Source organism: Urocampus carinirostris, chromosome 4 (genome assembly GCF_059441175.1).
Source record: "Urocampus carinirostris isolate Australia breed hairy pipefish chromosome 4, RoL_Ucar_1.0, whole genome shotgun sequence".
Lineage (NCBI taxonomy): Eukaryota > Metazoa > Chordata > Actinopteri > Syngnathiformes > Syngnathidae > Urocampus > Urocampus carinirostris.
In genome coordinates, this window is record NC_142352.1 from 1,840,518 (window position 1) to 1,856,799 (window position 16,282).

Genomic DNA, 16,282 nt, shown 5'->3' on the forward strand with positions numbered 1-16,282 from the left:
CTTCCTTAGCGAGCGGTGGCGGTGTCAGGGGCGGAAAACTGGTCGGTATCCGGGACTGGGAGAGCAAAAACGTGGTCAGGGTCAGAAACGGGTGGTAAGCCAGGACAGGAGAGTAGACGTAGTCGGGAACAAAAAGGGGTTTTCAGCCGGGACAGGAGAGCAGACGTGGTCGGGATCAAAACAGGTCGTAGATGGAGACAAACTGGAGCAAAAACGGGACAGGTTGGAGTCAGGGTCGAGAAAGGCTTGCCTAGTATACGCGGAGATTCGCAGACAGACCGACAACATGGGATTGACAGGACTGAGTTCAAAAAGTGACAGGGAACCAATCAGAACCCACGGCGGTTGGCGTCAAATGAGCGGGCACAGGTGATTCACATCGGTAATCATGACAATAAACTCTGGTCTTCTCCTTTATAAACGCAATATTTCATTGAATTGTGCATTTCTTGTTACAATAAGAATAAATTCTATTCTATTCTAGTGCATTCTGTAAGGGTCTGACAGACCTCCTACCACCGAGTACAAGGTGTGTCCAGTTCAAACCCCGGTTGGGGCCCTCCGGTGGTAGGGGGTCTGTCAGACCCTAATCTATTAATGCAATCAAAAATAAAATGGTTTGAATCACCCATGTTTGCGAAAACACACATATTTGATGGGCGGGGAACAGAATTCGTTTTGGTATACAAAAATGAAAAAGTCAGGATTACCGATGTGAATCACCACCTTTGGCGCCAAATGCCTCAAACTCTGATTGGCTCCCTGTCTCTATTTGAACCCACTCCTATCTGTCCCCTTTTGTCAGTCCGTCTGCGAATCTCTGTTTTTACACAAGAAGCCCTTTTTCGACCCTGACTCACGCCTGTCCCGTTTTTTGCTCCTGTTTTGATCTCCCGAATTACGATTCGTCTTTGATTCTGACCACGTCTGCTCTCCCGTCCAGGCTTACTACTTGTTTCCGACCCCGACCACGTCTTGCTCTCCCAGTCCTGGCTACCGACCAGTTTTCCGCCCCTGACTACGCCGCCATCGCTCGCTACGGACCCCTTCCTTGTTCCTTCATTAAAACTTGTGTTAAATGTTGCGTGAGTGGGTCCTGTTTCTGTCTGGTCCTGATAGAAAATCCATTTATGAATCAAAATATCCCAAAATAAACAATGTCAGACTACACATAATGACCACAAAAATTAAGTTGAGTTTTGTAAAAAAAATAACATCTCAGAATTTAGATAACATTTTCAGAAAAATGATTCCATGGAATATTGCATTAATATAAAAAATATAAAAAGAAATGCAATTGTACTAAATAATATGTTATATAAATAAAACTAATACATATTTAATATGAATATGAAACCAATAAATGTAAAAAACAAACACCACTTTTGTCACGGTTGCCATGGTGCCCAATTGGCCCCGCCGTGTGGCATCAGCTTCTGTCACGGTTGCCATGGCGCCCAATTGGCCCCGCCCATGGACACCAGCTGGAGCTTGTTGACAGATTGGCTCCCTGTCAGTATTTAAACTCTGTCATGTCAGTCCCCTTTTGTCAAACCGTCTGCTTATCTCTGTTTTTACACGGCAAGCCCTTTTTCGCCTCTGCTGTTTTTTGCTCCTGTTTGTCACCAGCAATGATCTGTTTGATCTCGACCACGTCCACTCTCCTGTCCCGATTGACGACCTGTTTTGATCTCGACGACGTCTACTCTCCTCTCCTGGCTTTTGACATGTTTCCGATCCCGATCACGTTTTTGCTCTTCTATCCCGGCTACTGACCCGTTTTTTCCGTTCCCGACACCGCCATCGCTCGCCACGGAAGTCCCACTTCCGCGGCAGGGCAACCTACTCCCCGCGAGCAACGATCTCCGGATCGTGTGTGCACCCCTTTCCCTTCTCCCCAATGAAACTGTGAGTAACGTTACGCGAGTGGGTTCTGTTTCCCGACAACTTTTTTAACCGACCCTGTTTTAGCACACGCAATGAATGATCTTTCAATTTGAGTCCAAGAACTATTACTTTTGTTTTGTATGCCCCGATAAAAGTTTCAGCTCTCAAAAATAAAACATGAAAGTTGTGAGATTCCATTATTTTTTAAATCCGAGACTTAAAACATAAATCAAAGTCGATGTCTCGCGTTGAAGCGAGGATCGCAAAAAAAAACAAAAAAATGGCGTTTGAATCCAAGAATACATAAATGAAAAGGAGTAAAAAAGCAAGCCTTTATCCCCTAAAGGGAGATGTAAAAAGCTTTTTCAACAAGCGGGCTGCTGTTTAATGGTTTTCCTCTCGGGAATCGGCGTGAGAATCGGCGCTTCTTCACAGTCCTCTTTCAAATCGGGAAAAAGGAAAACCGCGCTCTATTATCTCTCGTTGATCAGAAAACATCTTGTCCGTCAAAGTCGGCACCCGTTTTTGTTCGTTTGTGGTGGTTGCACTCATTAGCTTCTTGATGAGCCTCCTGGGAAAACAAATAAGAAAAACTTTGACGTACCTTTGTTCAGTTCGAACCCCCGTTGGGGCCCTCCTGGTGTAGGAGGTATCTCGGTTCCTATTTTATTTACGGGTGTAATATTAACTTTTGTTTTGTTGAAATTCCTGCTGACATGATCGTATCGTTTGTGTATACGTGTCCTGCTGGCATGATTGTTGATTCAGGGCCCTGAGCGCTGATTGGTTCCCTGACTCTTTTTAAACCCCCGGCTTCCAAGAGGAAGCTGTCAGACCGTTTGCGAACCTATGCTCCCATCTAGGCAAGCTCCATACCTTTTGACATTTTTCTGCCCTGTTTTCTTCTGCTTGATACCTGTTGCCGACCTGTTTCTGGACCTGGTTCTGCCTTGCTCCTCCGTCCCAGCCATCAACCTTTTTTGCCCTGTTTCTTGCCTGATACCTGTTTCTGAACCCGTTTCTGTTTTTGCTCCTCCGTCCTGGCCATCGACCTGTTTTGCCTTGTTTCCTGCCTGATACCTGTTGCCGACCTTTTTTTGGACCCGTTTCTGCCCTGCTCTTCCGTCCCGGCCATCGACCTGTTTTGCCCTGTTTCCTGCCTGATACCTTTTCTGGACCCGATACCGTCCTTGCTCTCCCGTCCCGGCTATCGACCAGTATCCCTGCAGCTTACGATTATCCTCGCTCGACACGAAAGTGCCAGGATCGTGGAAGCAAGCTCTGCTCTCTATCAATAAAACTGAGTAAACGAACGCTACTAGGTCCTGCCTCCGTTCCTGGCTTGTGTCGAATAGTTGTCCGGATAAACCTGCACTTACTGTGGAGAAACACAAGAACTTTGCAGGACAAATCTCAAAAGGATGTCGGGTTAATAAACAACCCGAGAAACCTAAGTAACCAAGAAAGTCATTAATGAAACGTGCGTAGGAAAGATCACGAAAGGATGAATCATAATCAACTCTTAAGTTGCCGCACGAGAAGGAATCATCCCATTATGCCTATAAAAGGCCGACAAATATGACGAATCGATGAATGTTCAAACATACCGAACACGGCTAATGTCACGGTTGCCACGGTGCCCAATTGGCCGCGCCCATGGACACCAGCTGAAACGCGTTGACAGATTGCTCCCTGACTACTTAAAGGCTGTCCTGTGAGCTGGTTTTTGTCGGAGCGTCTGCGAAACTCTGTTTTGAGAATCCTGTGTTTTTGCCCTTGTTTCGCCAAGCCCTTTGAATCCCCGATTTTGCCTGTGTTTTGCTCCTGTTTGGTTCTCGCCCCGAGCCGCTTGATTTTGACCACTTCCTCGTACCGAGCAATCTACTTCCGCCACCAACGATCCCCGGATCGAGTGTGCGCTCATTTCTCCTCTCCCAGATAAATTGTGAGTAACGTTACGCGATAGGGTTCTACTTCCTGTTTCCTGTCTTGGTCCTGTGACCGCTAAAGCATAGAAAAGCTTCCCTCTTCTCGCAAACGTCACTAAAATGACTTCATCTTATTTCGAGGGGATGTAATGGGACAGTAAAGCACGGAGCATTTGCGACTTGTATACCTTGTAAAGAAATCCCTTTTAACCAGCAAAACAGTAATCCTCCGAATATCACATGTACTGAAAACTGCTATGTCTATATTTCTATCTCTATACCAAAGCTATATCCCCCTATTGTAGTGGTGTCCAAACCTTTCAGAAAGCGGGGGGCCAGATTTGGTACGCTGAAATTGTGTGAGGGCCGACTATTCGACTGAGGAGATCATGTCTTCCTCATGCCATGAGGCCCTTTAACTCCACCCGGGGGAGTAAAAGCCCACGTTAAACCCCACCCCTACATTTGCATATTACCCTATTTTTATGACAGTGTGTATTTTAAGTTGCACTATTTAAATACTCCATGAACACATTAGATTGGGTATTTTGGTCTTCTATATCTTTTATTTGATTATTTTATTTTTCAACACAAGGATACTGCTGGAAGGGTGAATTTCCCTACCCGGATGAATAAAGTATCTATTTCCCTGTCTCTCTCTGTCTCTCTCTCTAGCTATCTCTCTATCTTTATCTCTCTATCTCTCTCTCTATCTCTCTAGCTATCTCTCTATCTCTCTATACAGTGGAACCTCGGTTCTCGACCATAATCCGTTCCAGAACCCTGTTCGAAAACCGATTTGTTCGATCACCAAAATCGTTTTTCCCATTAAAAGTAATGGAAAATCGTTTTAATCCGTTCCAACACCCTCAATGTTTACCTTTAAATGTTTAACGTAAAGCTAACCCAGGCTAATCCTACGTTCGCGTTAGCGTAATATTCCGTACGAAAGATGACGCTAACATGAATGTGTAAAAATAAAAAAATCAGGTCGTTTACACGTCATTTAGCACCTGGTTCTCCACAAAAAGTGGCGAGCGGTTAAAAGATAAAGAAAATAATTATGAATAGGATTTCTTACCTTTGTGGTGGTCTGCAGAAGCCATGCTCTATTCCCTCGGAAGAAGGGAAACTCGCACACCTTCTTCAGATTTTGCTATTATTTCTTTCTTAAATGCAATAGTTGTACGCATTACTCTTCTTTTTTCACCTGTAGCAACTTTGCTGCTTGCACCTACCTTTTTCGGAGGCTTAATTCGGGGCTAAAACACTCCGTTCACCGATATTAAAAACGAAAGCGAAAAGAAGTGCGCGCGCACGTCATAACAGTTCTTCACGAGGGGTGGGGGCAATCTACACCCGTACGCCGCTCAGCATCGCACCCTAGCGTGCCGGCGTTCGAACTCCGATTTTTTTGAACGAAAAGCGAAGAATTTCTCGAAATTTTTTGTTCGAACTGAGAGGTGTTCGAAAACCGAGGTTCCACTGTATCTTTCTATATCTCTATCTATCTCTATCTTTATCTCTCTCTCTTTCTATATCTATCTATCTCCATCTATCTATCTAACTATCTCTTTCTCTCTATATCCATATACCTAGAATGACGTTCTTTAAACAGTTTTTAATAAATTCACCCTCCAGGAAAGGCTTCCAGTGCTTGGCGATCAGCATAGCAACCACGCCTTTATAGGATTTTCATTTGACTCGCAGGTATCTGTGCCATTAAAACAGCTTCCATTTGGTTCACCTTTTCACAGTGAAGGATTTTATACATTTTACTATAAAGGATTTTATACGATTAAATACAAGTTACATTTATCGAGTGCAATGAATATTTTCACTGAGTGAGCTTCAGGTCACGCTGTTCCAAATTCGGAATGTTTTGGCTGTGGAATTTTGATAACAGGACTCTGACGAAGGACGTCGGGCATTGTTTTGATAAGCGCTCTGCTGTTATGAGTTTTTCAGACATTGAGGCGAGGGGGTGGCCTCTACGTGGGGGTTTTCCTGACACGCCCATGGGAGGAGCCGGCACACCAGAAAAAACGTGGGCAGAGGAAGAAGAGGAAAGATCGAGAGAAAAGGCTTGACAGAGACTCAAGCGAGACTAATTTGGCTAATGTGATTCAGTTCACGAGTGTGTGTGTGTGTGAATGGGTAAGTGTGAAGCACATTGTAAAGTGCTTCTGGAGGTCTTCATTGACTTGAAAAGCGCTATAGAAATGCAGACCATTTACCATTTAGCATCATGATTATCCTCAAAACGCTTGGAGGCTGACTCCCTATTGGTGTGTGAATGGGTAGGTGTGAAGCCCATTGTAAAGCACTTTGGGAGGTCTTCGTTGACTTGAAAAGTGCAATAGAAATGCAGACCATTTAGCATCTTGATTATCCTCAAAACATTTGGAGGCTGACTCCCTATTGGTGTGTGTGTGTGTGTGAAGCCCATTGTAAAGCGCTTTGGGAGCTCTTCAGTGACATGAAAAGCGCTATAGAAATGCAGACCATTTAGCATCTTGATTATCCTCATAACGTTTGGAGGCTGACTCCCTATTGGTGTGTGAGTGTGTGTGTTTGTGAAGTAGTATAAGTGTGATGCACATTGTTAAGTCTTCATTGACTTGAAAAGCGCTATAGAAATACGGACCATTTACCATTTATCAAAGGGGGAATATTGTGGAGTCAACTCTGCAAGAACGTTGCGGGCCACATATTTTCTCTTGTATAAGTGATGTTATCCAAATTTGGTATTGTTGAAGAGAGTGTTGTTTCATTTTAAATCATCAAGGAGGGAACATCTCGGCTATGTTACCGCACGAACAAAACCGAATCTCATCTTTGTTTGATCGTAATCGGTTGTAAACATGTTGGCGTCCTCCATACCGGAACGCTCCGCGACGGCACGAACAAACCCGAATCTCTTCTTCGTATCGCCGTCGCCATCTCCGACCCGGTCGGGTAAACAGCGCACGACTCGGCTTCCCGGGAAACAAGCGAATGAACACATGACGGCGATATCGCCCGTCCCGGGAAGATAAGCAGCGTGTAATAAGCGCCGGAGGATCCCACACGCAACACACAACAGCTAGCGAAGGGGAGAGTTAGCGAGCTAGCGACGCAAAGGCATCAGGCTCCGACAGGACGGGAGATGAATACAAAGCGGCGGCACAGAGAGTCATTCAAAGCTGAGTGGGATGCAGATGAATCGCCCACAACACACTGACGAAAAAAAAAAAAAATCCAAAATGGGGCTGGGAGGAGGCAGTTCTCATCAGGACCGTGGCGCTAGCAGCATTGCCTAGCAACCGACCATGTCGATCACGTCGCAAATTTCCAGTCACGGCGGGTGGGAAGACCACCTTTTTCTGACTGCTTCAAGATTCAAAGTTGAATTCTTTTCTCTTGTAAACATGACATTCATGCAAACGTGTTGCATAGTTAGGGTTGGAGGGCTGGCTGCTTGGTTGCTCGGTTGGATCCCTTGAACACACAGGTGGTAGGGGCACAATTTCCTGTGGTGTGTCTTGGGCAGGTACAGCCTGGTGGCGCCCATACTTCTCCAGGCCAACATACAGTGCTATGGAGGGGGCCTGAAATTTTCATTGTAGGCGCAAGTCCACTGTGAGAGAGATAAACTAAAAAGAAAAATCCCCTCTAAACACAATGCTTGGCTGGCTGGTTGGTGTGTCGGTTGGTTGGTTGGTTTGATCCCTTGAACACACAGGTGGTAGGGGCACAATTTCCTGTGGTGTGTCTTGAGCAGGTACAGCCTGGCGGTGCCCATTCTTCTCCAGGCCAACAGACAGTGCTATGGAGGGGCCCTGAAATTTTCATCGTAGGCGCATGTTCACTGTGAGAGAGATAAACTAAAAAAAAAAAAAATCCCCAAAACACAATACTTGGCTGGCTGGTTGGTGTTTCATTTCGTGTGTTGGTTGGGTCCCTTGAACACACAGGTGGTAGGGGCACAATTTTCTTGTGTTGTGTCATGGGAGGGTACAGCCTGATAGCGCCCATCCCTCTCCAAGCCAACATACAGTGCTATGGAGGGGTCTGAATTTTCATCCTAGGTGCATGTAAACTGAGAGAGAGATGAACTAAAAAGAAAAATCCCCAAAACACAATGCATGATTTTTTGAGCGATTTATTTGTGTAGTGTGCCTTGGGCAGGTACAGCTTGGTGGCGCCCATTCTTCTCCAGGCCAACAGACAGTGCTATGGAGGGGTCTGAAATTTTCGTCCTAGGTGGATGTAAACTGAGAGAGAGATGAACTAAAAAGAAAAAGCCCGAAAAAAACGATGCATGATTTAAAATCGCCACCACTGAAGCAAGCTATCACATTGCTCACTGCACAGCAAAGCACGTTCGCGTGCCAATGGTCAACCCTTCGCGTGTCATAGGTTGCCGATCCCTGATATAGATAGTTAATTTTAAAGGGACAATGTAAAAATGCGGTGAGGATTTTTTTTATAAGGTGATGTTTTTTAAGGTAGAGTGTAAACAAAAGCGGTGTGCAAGAAAACGATTTAATTTCAGTTCATTTTTAGGGGACAGTGTAAAAGAATATGCACTATTAAGTTGGCTCACAAGTTGAGAAACCAGCATGGGAAATAATTGTGCATTCGGTCAATTTCCTTTTTTTGTGTGTCCCCCGTTTCCAGGTCTTGTGTTCCTGCGTTCCAGTCCCTCGCCCCGTTTGCAGGGCGTGGAATATGTCCTGAACGTGACGGCGACGGACGACAACGCATCGGGGGGACCCGTTTTCCTCTCCTCCGTCGCCCAAGTGGTCGTGGGCATAGACGACGTCAACAACAACAAGCCCGTCTTCGAAAAGGTGACCGATCGTCTGACTTTAGCTTAGCACGCTAGCTAATGGCTGTTATTTTTCTGTTCAAAAAATAATATATATAATTATAGAAAAGCCTTTGTGGACAAGACCAAGTGGTGTCAAACTCATTTGAACTCGGGGGCCACACGATAGAACAAACATTCTGTCGGGGGCCGGACAAGTCGATTAAAGACAAAGAAAAATAGTTGATAAAGAAATAAGAGAAAGAGGGAGGGAAAAGGAGAGAGGGCGGGACAAAGAAAGAAAAAGAGAGAGAGGGAGAGAGCGTGAGAAACAAAAGAGATAAAAAGTCGTGAGAGGGGGGGGAAAAGAAAGGGAGAGGAAGAAAGAAATCCAAATAGGAGGAGAGAGTGTGTGAGAGTGAGAGTGTGTGAGAGTGAGAGTGTGTGAGAGTGAGAGTGTGTGAGAGTGAGAGTGTGTGAGAGAGAGTGTGAGAGAGAGAGAGAGACAGAGAGAGAGAGACACAAAAAAGAGAGAGACACAAAAAAGAGAGAGAGAGAGACACAGAAAGAAAGAGACAGAGAGACACAGAAAGAAAGACAGAGAGACACAGAAGGAAAGAGACAGACAGAGAGAGAGAGACAGAGAGAGAGATAGACAGAGAGAGAGAGAGAGAGAGAGACAGAAAGAAAGAGACAGAGAGACACAGAAAGAAAGAGACAGAGAGACAGAGAGACACAGAAGGAAAGAGACAGAGAGAGAGAGAGACAGAGAGAGAGAGAGAGAGAGTCTTTATGAGGCACCTTTCTTTGGCAACATCAAGTGGACATATTTCAACCTGCAGCTTGTTTTTCTCTGGCACTTCTCTGGGTGTTGCCTCGCTGGCCCGATTCAATTCCTTAGCGGTCCTGATCTGGCCCGCGGGCCGCCTGTTTGACACCTGTGGACTAGACATTATTGAAATGAACCAGCAGGGGATGCAGATGTCCACCACAAGAATTTCTTTTTTAAAAGCAGTCTTATGTATGTTTCAATTTCTCAATTCACTCAGAAATGAAAAACCCGGTGTTTTTTTTTTTTATAACTTTTATTTTATTTAGAATAATATCAGATAAATGGATAGATAATATAATATAATCTATAATAAAAATAGGGTGATATGCAAATGTGGGGGTGGGCTTTTACTCCCCCGGGTGGAGGTAAAGAGCCTCATGGCATGAGGAAGAATGCAGTTCACTATTTTTGACGAGAAAAGTAGAAATAAAAGCACATGTTGATTGATCTACAAAACAAGGGGATTTATTTACACAAGTCAACAAACAAGAGGGAACCAAAAACATTTGGAAAAGAGAGGGTCTGAAAGGAATTAGCAGATTTTCTACGGCATGTTCCAAGAGACCAGAATCGAAATGGCCATTTTGTTTTCTTTATCTGCCGTTTCCTTGGAAGAGAAAGAGTTTTTTTTCTTTCTTAGAGTAGCGTCGACGCTCCGGTTCCGAGCCCAGGAAAAGAGGACGAGGCGAACTTTGCTCGGTGTGTTCCTTCCGAGGAACTGGAAGCTTAAGAAAATCAAGTGGTCTTGATGCCAAATGGGGCCGCGTTCATCAAACCCGGGGATTTCTCTTTTTAGTTTATCTCTCTCACAGTGGACCTGCACCTAGGATGAAAATTTCAGACCCCTCCATAGCACTTTATGTCGGCCTGGAGAGGGATGGGCGCCACCAGGCTGTACCTGCCCAAGACACACCACACAAATAAATCGCAAAAAAAATCATAAATTGTGTTTTGGCAGATTTTTCTTTTTAGTTTATCTCTCTCACATTGCACATGCACCTAGGATGAAAATTTCAGACCCCTCCATAGCACTCTCTCCTTATTTTCTTTTCAGTATCTGACTATCTTTCTCCCTTTCTTTTATCTCTTTCTTTCTTTGCCTTTCTTTCTCACGTTCTCTTTTCCCTTTTCAGTCTTCTTCCTTTCTCCCTCTCTCTCTTTCTCTCTCTACAATCCACTTGTGAGTCTCCCACGAGAGTGCTTCTTCCACCATGTAGCCCCTGGGCAAAAATATTTTCTTTAAGAAATGATCCGTTTAGCTCAAAAAGTGTCAACACAACGAAATATCTTTATCTATATCCATCCATCTATCTCTCTCTCTCTTTCTTTCCCTCTCTCTTTCTCTCCTTGTTTTCTTTCTTTTCTCTGTCTGACTCTCTTTCTCCCTCTTATCTTTCTTTCTTTGCTTTTCTTTCTCGTGTTCTCTTTCTTTTCCCTTTTCTGTCTCCTTCTGTCTACATTTGTCCCTCCTTTCTGCTCTTGCTCTGTTTCTTTTTCTTACTTTCTTTCTCTCTCGCTTTCTCTCCTTGTTTTCTTTCTTTTCTCTCTCACTATCTTTCTCCCTTTCATTTATTTCTCTTTACCTTCCTTTCTCACGTTCTTTCTTTTCCCTTTTCAGTCTCTTTCTGTCCACCTTTCTCTCCCCCTAACTCTCTCTCTCGCTCTCTCTCTCTCTCTCTCCAATCCACTAGTGAGTTCCCCACGAGAGTGCTTTTTCCACCATGTAGCCCCTGGGCAAAAATATTTTCCTAAAGAAATCATCCATTTAGCTTAAAGTGCCAACACAACGAAATATCTTTATCCGTCTAATGTATCTCTCTCTCTCTCTCTCTCTCTCTCTCTCTCTCTCTCTCTCTCTTCTCTCTCTCTCTCTCTTTCTCTTTCTCTTTCTCTTTCTCTTTCTCTTTCTCTTTCTCTTTCTCTTTCTCTCTCTTTCTCTCTCTTCCTCTCTCTTTCTCTTCCTCTCTCTTTCTCTTCCTCCCTCTTTCTCTCTCTCTCTCTCTCTCTATGTACAGTGGGACCTCGGCTATCGCGGTTAATGGGGAACAAAACCACCCATGAAAAGTGATAATCTGCGAAGTAGCGATGCCCCCTCAAAAATGCTTAAAAAAAAAAATCTATTTCTCTCTCTCTCTCTCTCTCTCTCTCTCTCTCTCTCTCTCTCTCTCTCTCTCTCTCTCTCTTCTCTTTCTCTTTCTCTTTCTCTTTCTCTTTCTCTTTCTCTTTCTCTTTCTCTTTCTCTCTCTTTCTCTCTCTTTCTCTCTCTTTCTCTTTCTCTCTCTTTCTCTTCCTCTCTCTTTCTCTTCCTCCCTCTTTCTCTTCCTCCCTCTTTCTCTTCCTCCCTCTTTCTCTCTCTCTCTCTCTCTCTATGTACAGTGGGACCTCGGCTATCGCGGTTAATGGGGAACAAAACCACCCATGAAAAGTGATAATCTGCGAAGTAGCGATGCCCCCTCAAAAATGCTTAAAAAAAAAAAATCTATTTCAATATATCTATCTCTATCTAATTCTCTCTCTCTCTATATCTATTTAATTTTCTCTCTCTCTCTCCCTGCCATATATATATATATATATATATATATATATATATATATATATATATATATATATATATATATATAATATAGCACCGCCACCATATTGCCGGTGAAAAGAAGCACCACTAAAAAAGTTGACAGGCGGGATGAAGTCCCGAAGGAAAACATCTTTCCCGTTTGTCTTCCGGCCCGTTTAAAAATCTCTCGGTGTGCCGCTCCGCCATCTCGTCGAGCGCGAGGAAGCAAAACTAAGCAGCCGTGTCCTCAAGGTCGAGAAGCGAGCCGGCGGAAAATCGGCGGTGCGCTCGGCCTTGTGATTGGTCGATTGCGGGGATCGTAAACTAAAATGGGGGGGAAATGTTTATTTTGGCTTCTTTTCGCTCTGGTTTTTTTGTTTTTTTCCCTTTTGCGAAATTTGAAAACGCTCCTGAACGAGAAGCCAAGATTTTATCAGTGTTCTGGTTTGCCTGCGTCCTGGACGCATGATTTTTGCTGGGGACGCATGATCTTAAATCATTGTGCGTCCCCGGGACGCAACATTTTTGCCACAAAATTGTCATTATGACCCGATTACATTTTCTCTAAACAAAGATTTACCACACTCCAAACTTTTCGTCAGGCAGATCCGCCATTGTTGTTTCGGTCTCGCGGTTCGAGTTTTTGTCTGCACGCCGATCTCGAGTTGTGCAGTGAAAAGTCCGTCTATTTTTGGGAGAACCGTTTTTTTCGGCTCAACTCATTCAAGAGAGCCGGCTCTCCAACGGCTCACTTGCTTTGATGCATTATATTATGCATTCTTTTGTTGTCTAAAGAAGAAATAAAAGGAAGTATAAAAGGAGAAAATGAAAAAAGACAGGTTTGTGGTTTTCCCTTTAATCGGTATATTACCAACAAAAATTTGATGCAGAAAACAAATTCATAATTTGATGATTAAAACTAAATGAATATATAGATTTTTATTATATATTTGTCACCGATTTACAATTTCAACCTGGATAAGACTAAATTTTGGGGAGCCATAGATCTCTGTGGACCCATAGATGTTTGAGCATGCTAGTCCCCGGGACCCATCACTTTTCACAGCTCAAATGAACACTGTTTTACGAGGACTTTAGATTCAGGGGCGGTTTTAGGTTCAGAGTTTTGGGGTTCTAAGAAAACTATGGCCCGTGGGTCACATGTGGCCTGTCAGACTTCTTCATCCGGCCCACCAAAGAAAGTTGTATATTGTTTTTTTCTTGTGCCAACTTTGTCCTCAATGTCCTATTGATCAAAGCGGTGCTGCCACGAGCGGCTGCCTTTTCCAGCAGCTGCCCTATTGTTTTATTGTCTGCTCCGGTGTTTTTTCTTCCCGTTTTGACAACAACACTATGGATTACTTCTATCCTATGGACATGGGTTTTAACGCACAAGAAATGCGTGTATTCAAGGAATTTCAACTCCTTGCCCTGAAGAATTCTCGTGCCGGCGTGATGAAGGGGCCTATCGTGGAGGAAAAGCCGGAGCTAGCGAAGCGGCTAGCGGCGTTATAAGTCTTCGGTACCATCCGTAATCATGGTAAATGCGAACTCACGACCAAATAAGATCATCGAGTGCTGGTGGAAAACATCGAAGCGCACAGGGAGCGCAGTTGCTGTGTTTTGCGGAAACGTGGCTCACGTTTAGCGTTCCGGACGCTAACGTGTAGCCACCCGGAGCTACCCGGAGCTATCCGGCTTCAACGCCGCTAAACAGAGACACGAAAGCCGGGGGGAATCGGAGAGGAGGCGGACTTGCTAACACGAGGTGGCGTATCCCTGGATTTTCACAAAGAAAAGTTTTCTATCTGCCGCAGGGATGTCGAACTTTTGGACTGGCGTGACGTCATCCACTTCGCTACAAGCACCCCTAGGGCATCATGTTCATCTGTTAATAAACAACGGGGTAGACTGCTGGAAGTGTGAATTTCCCTACGGGGATGAATAAAGTATCTATCTATCTATCTATTGTGTGTCTCCAACAAAAATGCTCTCAAATGACTCCAAAACTAAATTTCAGTGCTTGAAAACAGGGAATTAACATATTACTATGTCTCCATTCTGATAAGAAAAAAAACCAAATACATACCTTTCAAGCTGTACTTTTCTGCCGTACAAAGTACGTTTCTGATGCATTTTAAGACGTGTACGACGTACGAGAAAAAATCTGTATGGAAAAAAACGCAAATTTGTCAATGATGGGTACCGTCCGGTATACACAGACTATCACCAAACGGCAAATCCATCGAGTCAAAAGAGTTCGCCGCGGTAGCCTCTATCTCGGTATTTTTTTTTTCGTTGCAAACGAAGCGAGCGGTTTGATGCTACTGTGCCCATGCGTCTGCCACCCAGGGGATTTCCCATCATGCATCATTCAACATCGGATTTCATGTGGTAGTTGTGTAGTAAAAGGAAGTCCGTCTCTTTTTTTATGGAATAGTATTGCTTTAGGCGTTAGCTTCACTTTAGCCGCGAACATTAGATCAATAAATAAGATTGTGATCGCATATCAAATGGAAAGATTGTGAGATCGTTTTCTGTTCAGTTAGTCCCTAAGCTGGATTTAGCAACTGCTAGCTGCATTAGTTGATAGCATAGCTTCACCTCAGATGCTAGCATCTCATTTCTAGATTGTAAACATGATTATGATCTCCCAAAAATGGAAAAATCACATTTTTTTTCTGGCGGCCTCTGAGCTCATATTAATGCTAACGCAATCGCTAGCAGCATTGCCTGTGAAGGATTTTATACATTTGACTATAAAAGATTTTATACGATTGAATACAAGTTACATTTATTGAGTGCAATGAAGATTTTCACCGAGTCGTCTTAAGTTAAATGACAGGTAACGCTTATCTGAATGCGAAAAGTTTTGTCTAGTTCTGTTGATATCAGGACAACAGGCATTGTTTGGAGAAGTTGTTTTGTTTGGTCCAGACGCGGGATGCTCTTCTCCGACATGGTGGGGCCCACGTGGGAGCTTCCCTGGCACGCCCATGGGAGGAGCCGGCACACCAGACGTGGGCCGAGAGAAGAAAGGCGGAAGATCGAGAGAGGAGGGTTGACAGAGACTTGAGCGACGCTAATTCGGCCATATTCGATGGAGTTCACTTGGTTAAATTGTTTAAGAAATTAAATCTGCCCCCGTGTGGAAATCCTGGTCTCTTGTCCATCTTTTCCTTCAAGAAACGAGCACGCATCGTTAGGTGAATGTAGGTTGTGTTTGGTTAATGGAGTCAGATAACTCATTCGAACAATTTGGTAAACGTTAAAACGTACATTTTAATATTTAATTTCTAACACCTGCTAGCATCATATTGTATTGGGTGCATGACCAAGTTAAGCAATTTGCTTACCCATTCCTGTGTATAGACATCGAGATAAAGCTCCCCAAAACATCTATTTGTATCCCTTTTTTTTGGTGTTCCTCAGTGCCAGGAGTACCGGGACAAGACCACAGTCCTGGAGAACCAACCGGCCGGGACTTTCGTGCTGCAGGTCCAGGCTGACGACGCCGACGAGGGCTCCAATGGAAAAGTCACCTACGGATTCATGCGCAAGGACTCCGCCGTGCCCGCCTTCAGCATTAACCCTGACACGGGTAAGGACATCGTTCGGCGGCGAGTTCTTGAGGCCGAACGACCAAAAGGTCAAAATGGTTTCATTTCACTGGGACAAGCTCTTTCCCGGGAGTAGTCCATCAGAGGAGCTCTAAGAACTCTAAGACTCTGTGGAACTCAAATCCAGATCCCAAAACAATCTTGGATAACCAGCTAGTTCTTGTGACTGAACAACCAATACCTCAGTATTTCTTCCCTAAACATGATGCACACATCAGATTGAGCACCAGATTTTCATCAGGAGTTGTAAGAACTGAAAGGTTCTACACAATTGATCAAATCCAGATCCCAAAACAGTCTTGCGTGACCGGTGAGTTCTTGAGGCCGAACGACCAAAAGGTCCAAATGGTTTTATTTCACTGGCACAAGCTCTTTCCTGGCAGTAGTCCATCGGAGGAGCTCTAAGAACTGTAAGGTTCTGTAGAACAGATCAAATCCAGATCCCTAGTTCTTGTGACCGAACAACCAATACGTCAGAATTTCTTCCCTAAACATGGTGCACACACCAGATTGAGCTCCAGATTCTCATCCTTCAGAGGAACTGTAAGAACTGAAAGGTTCTACACAATTGATCAAAACCAGATTCCAAAACAGTCTTGCGTGACCGGTGAGTTCTTGAGACCGAACAGCCAAAAGGTCCAAATGGTTTCATTTCACCAGGACAAGCTC

At 44.2% G+C, this 16,282-nt stretch overlaps 1 protein-coding gene across 1 annotated transcript in view; it reads left to right on the forward strand.

Moving 5' to 3' along the window:
• Positions 1 to 16,282, forward strand: part of LOC148366663 (neural-cadherin) — a 345,561-nt gene that overhangs the window by 119,219 nt on the left and 210,060 nt on the right. The window contains exons 8-9 of the mRNA XM_088333456.1: positions 8,478 to 8,650; positions 15,426 to 15,594. Coding sequence (XP_088189582.1) covers positions 8,478 to 8,650; positions 15,426 to 15,594 — 342 coding nt within the window. The remainder of the gene's footprint in view (positions 1 to 8,477; positions 8,651 to 15,425; positions 15,595 to 16,282) is intronic.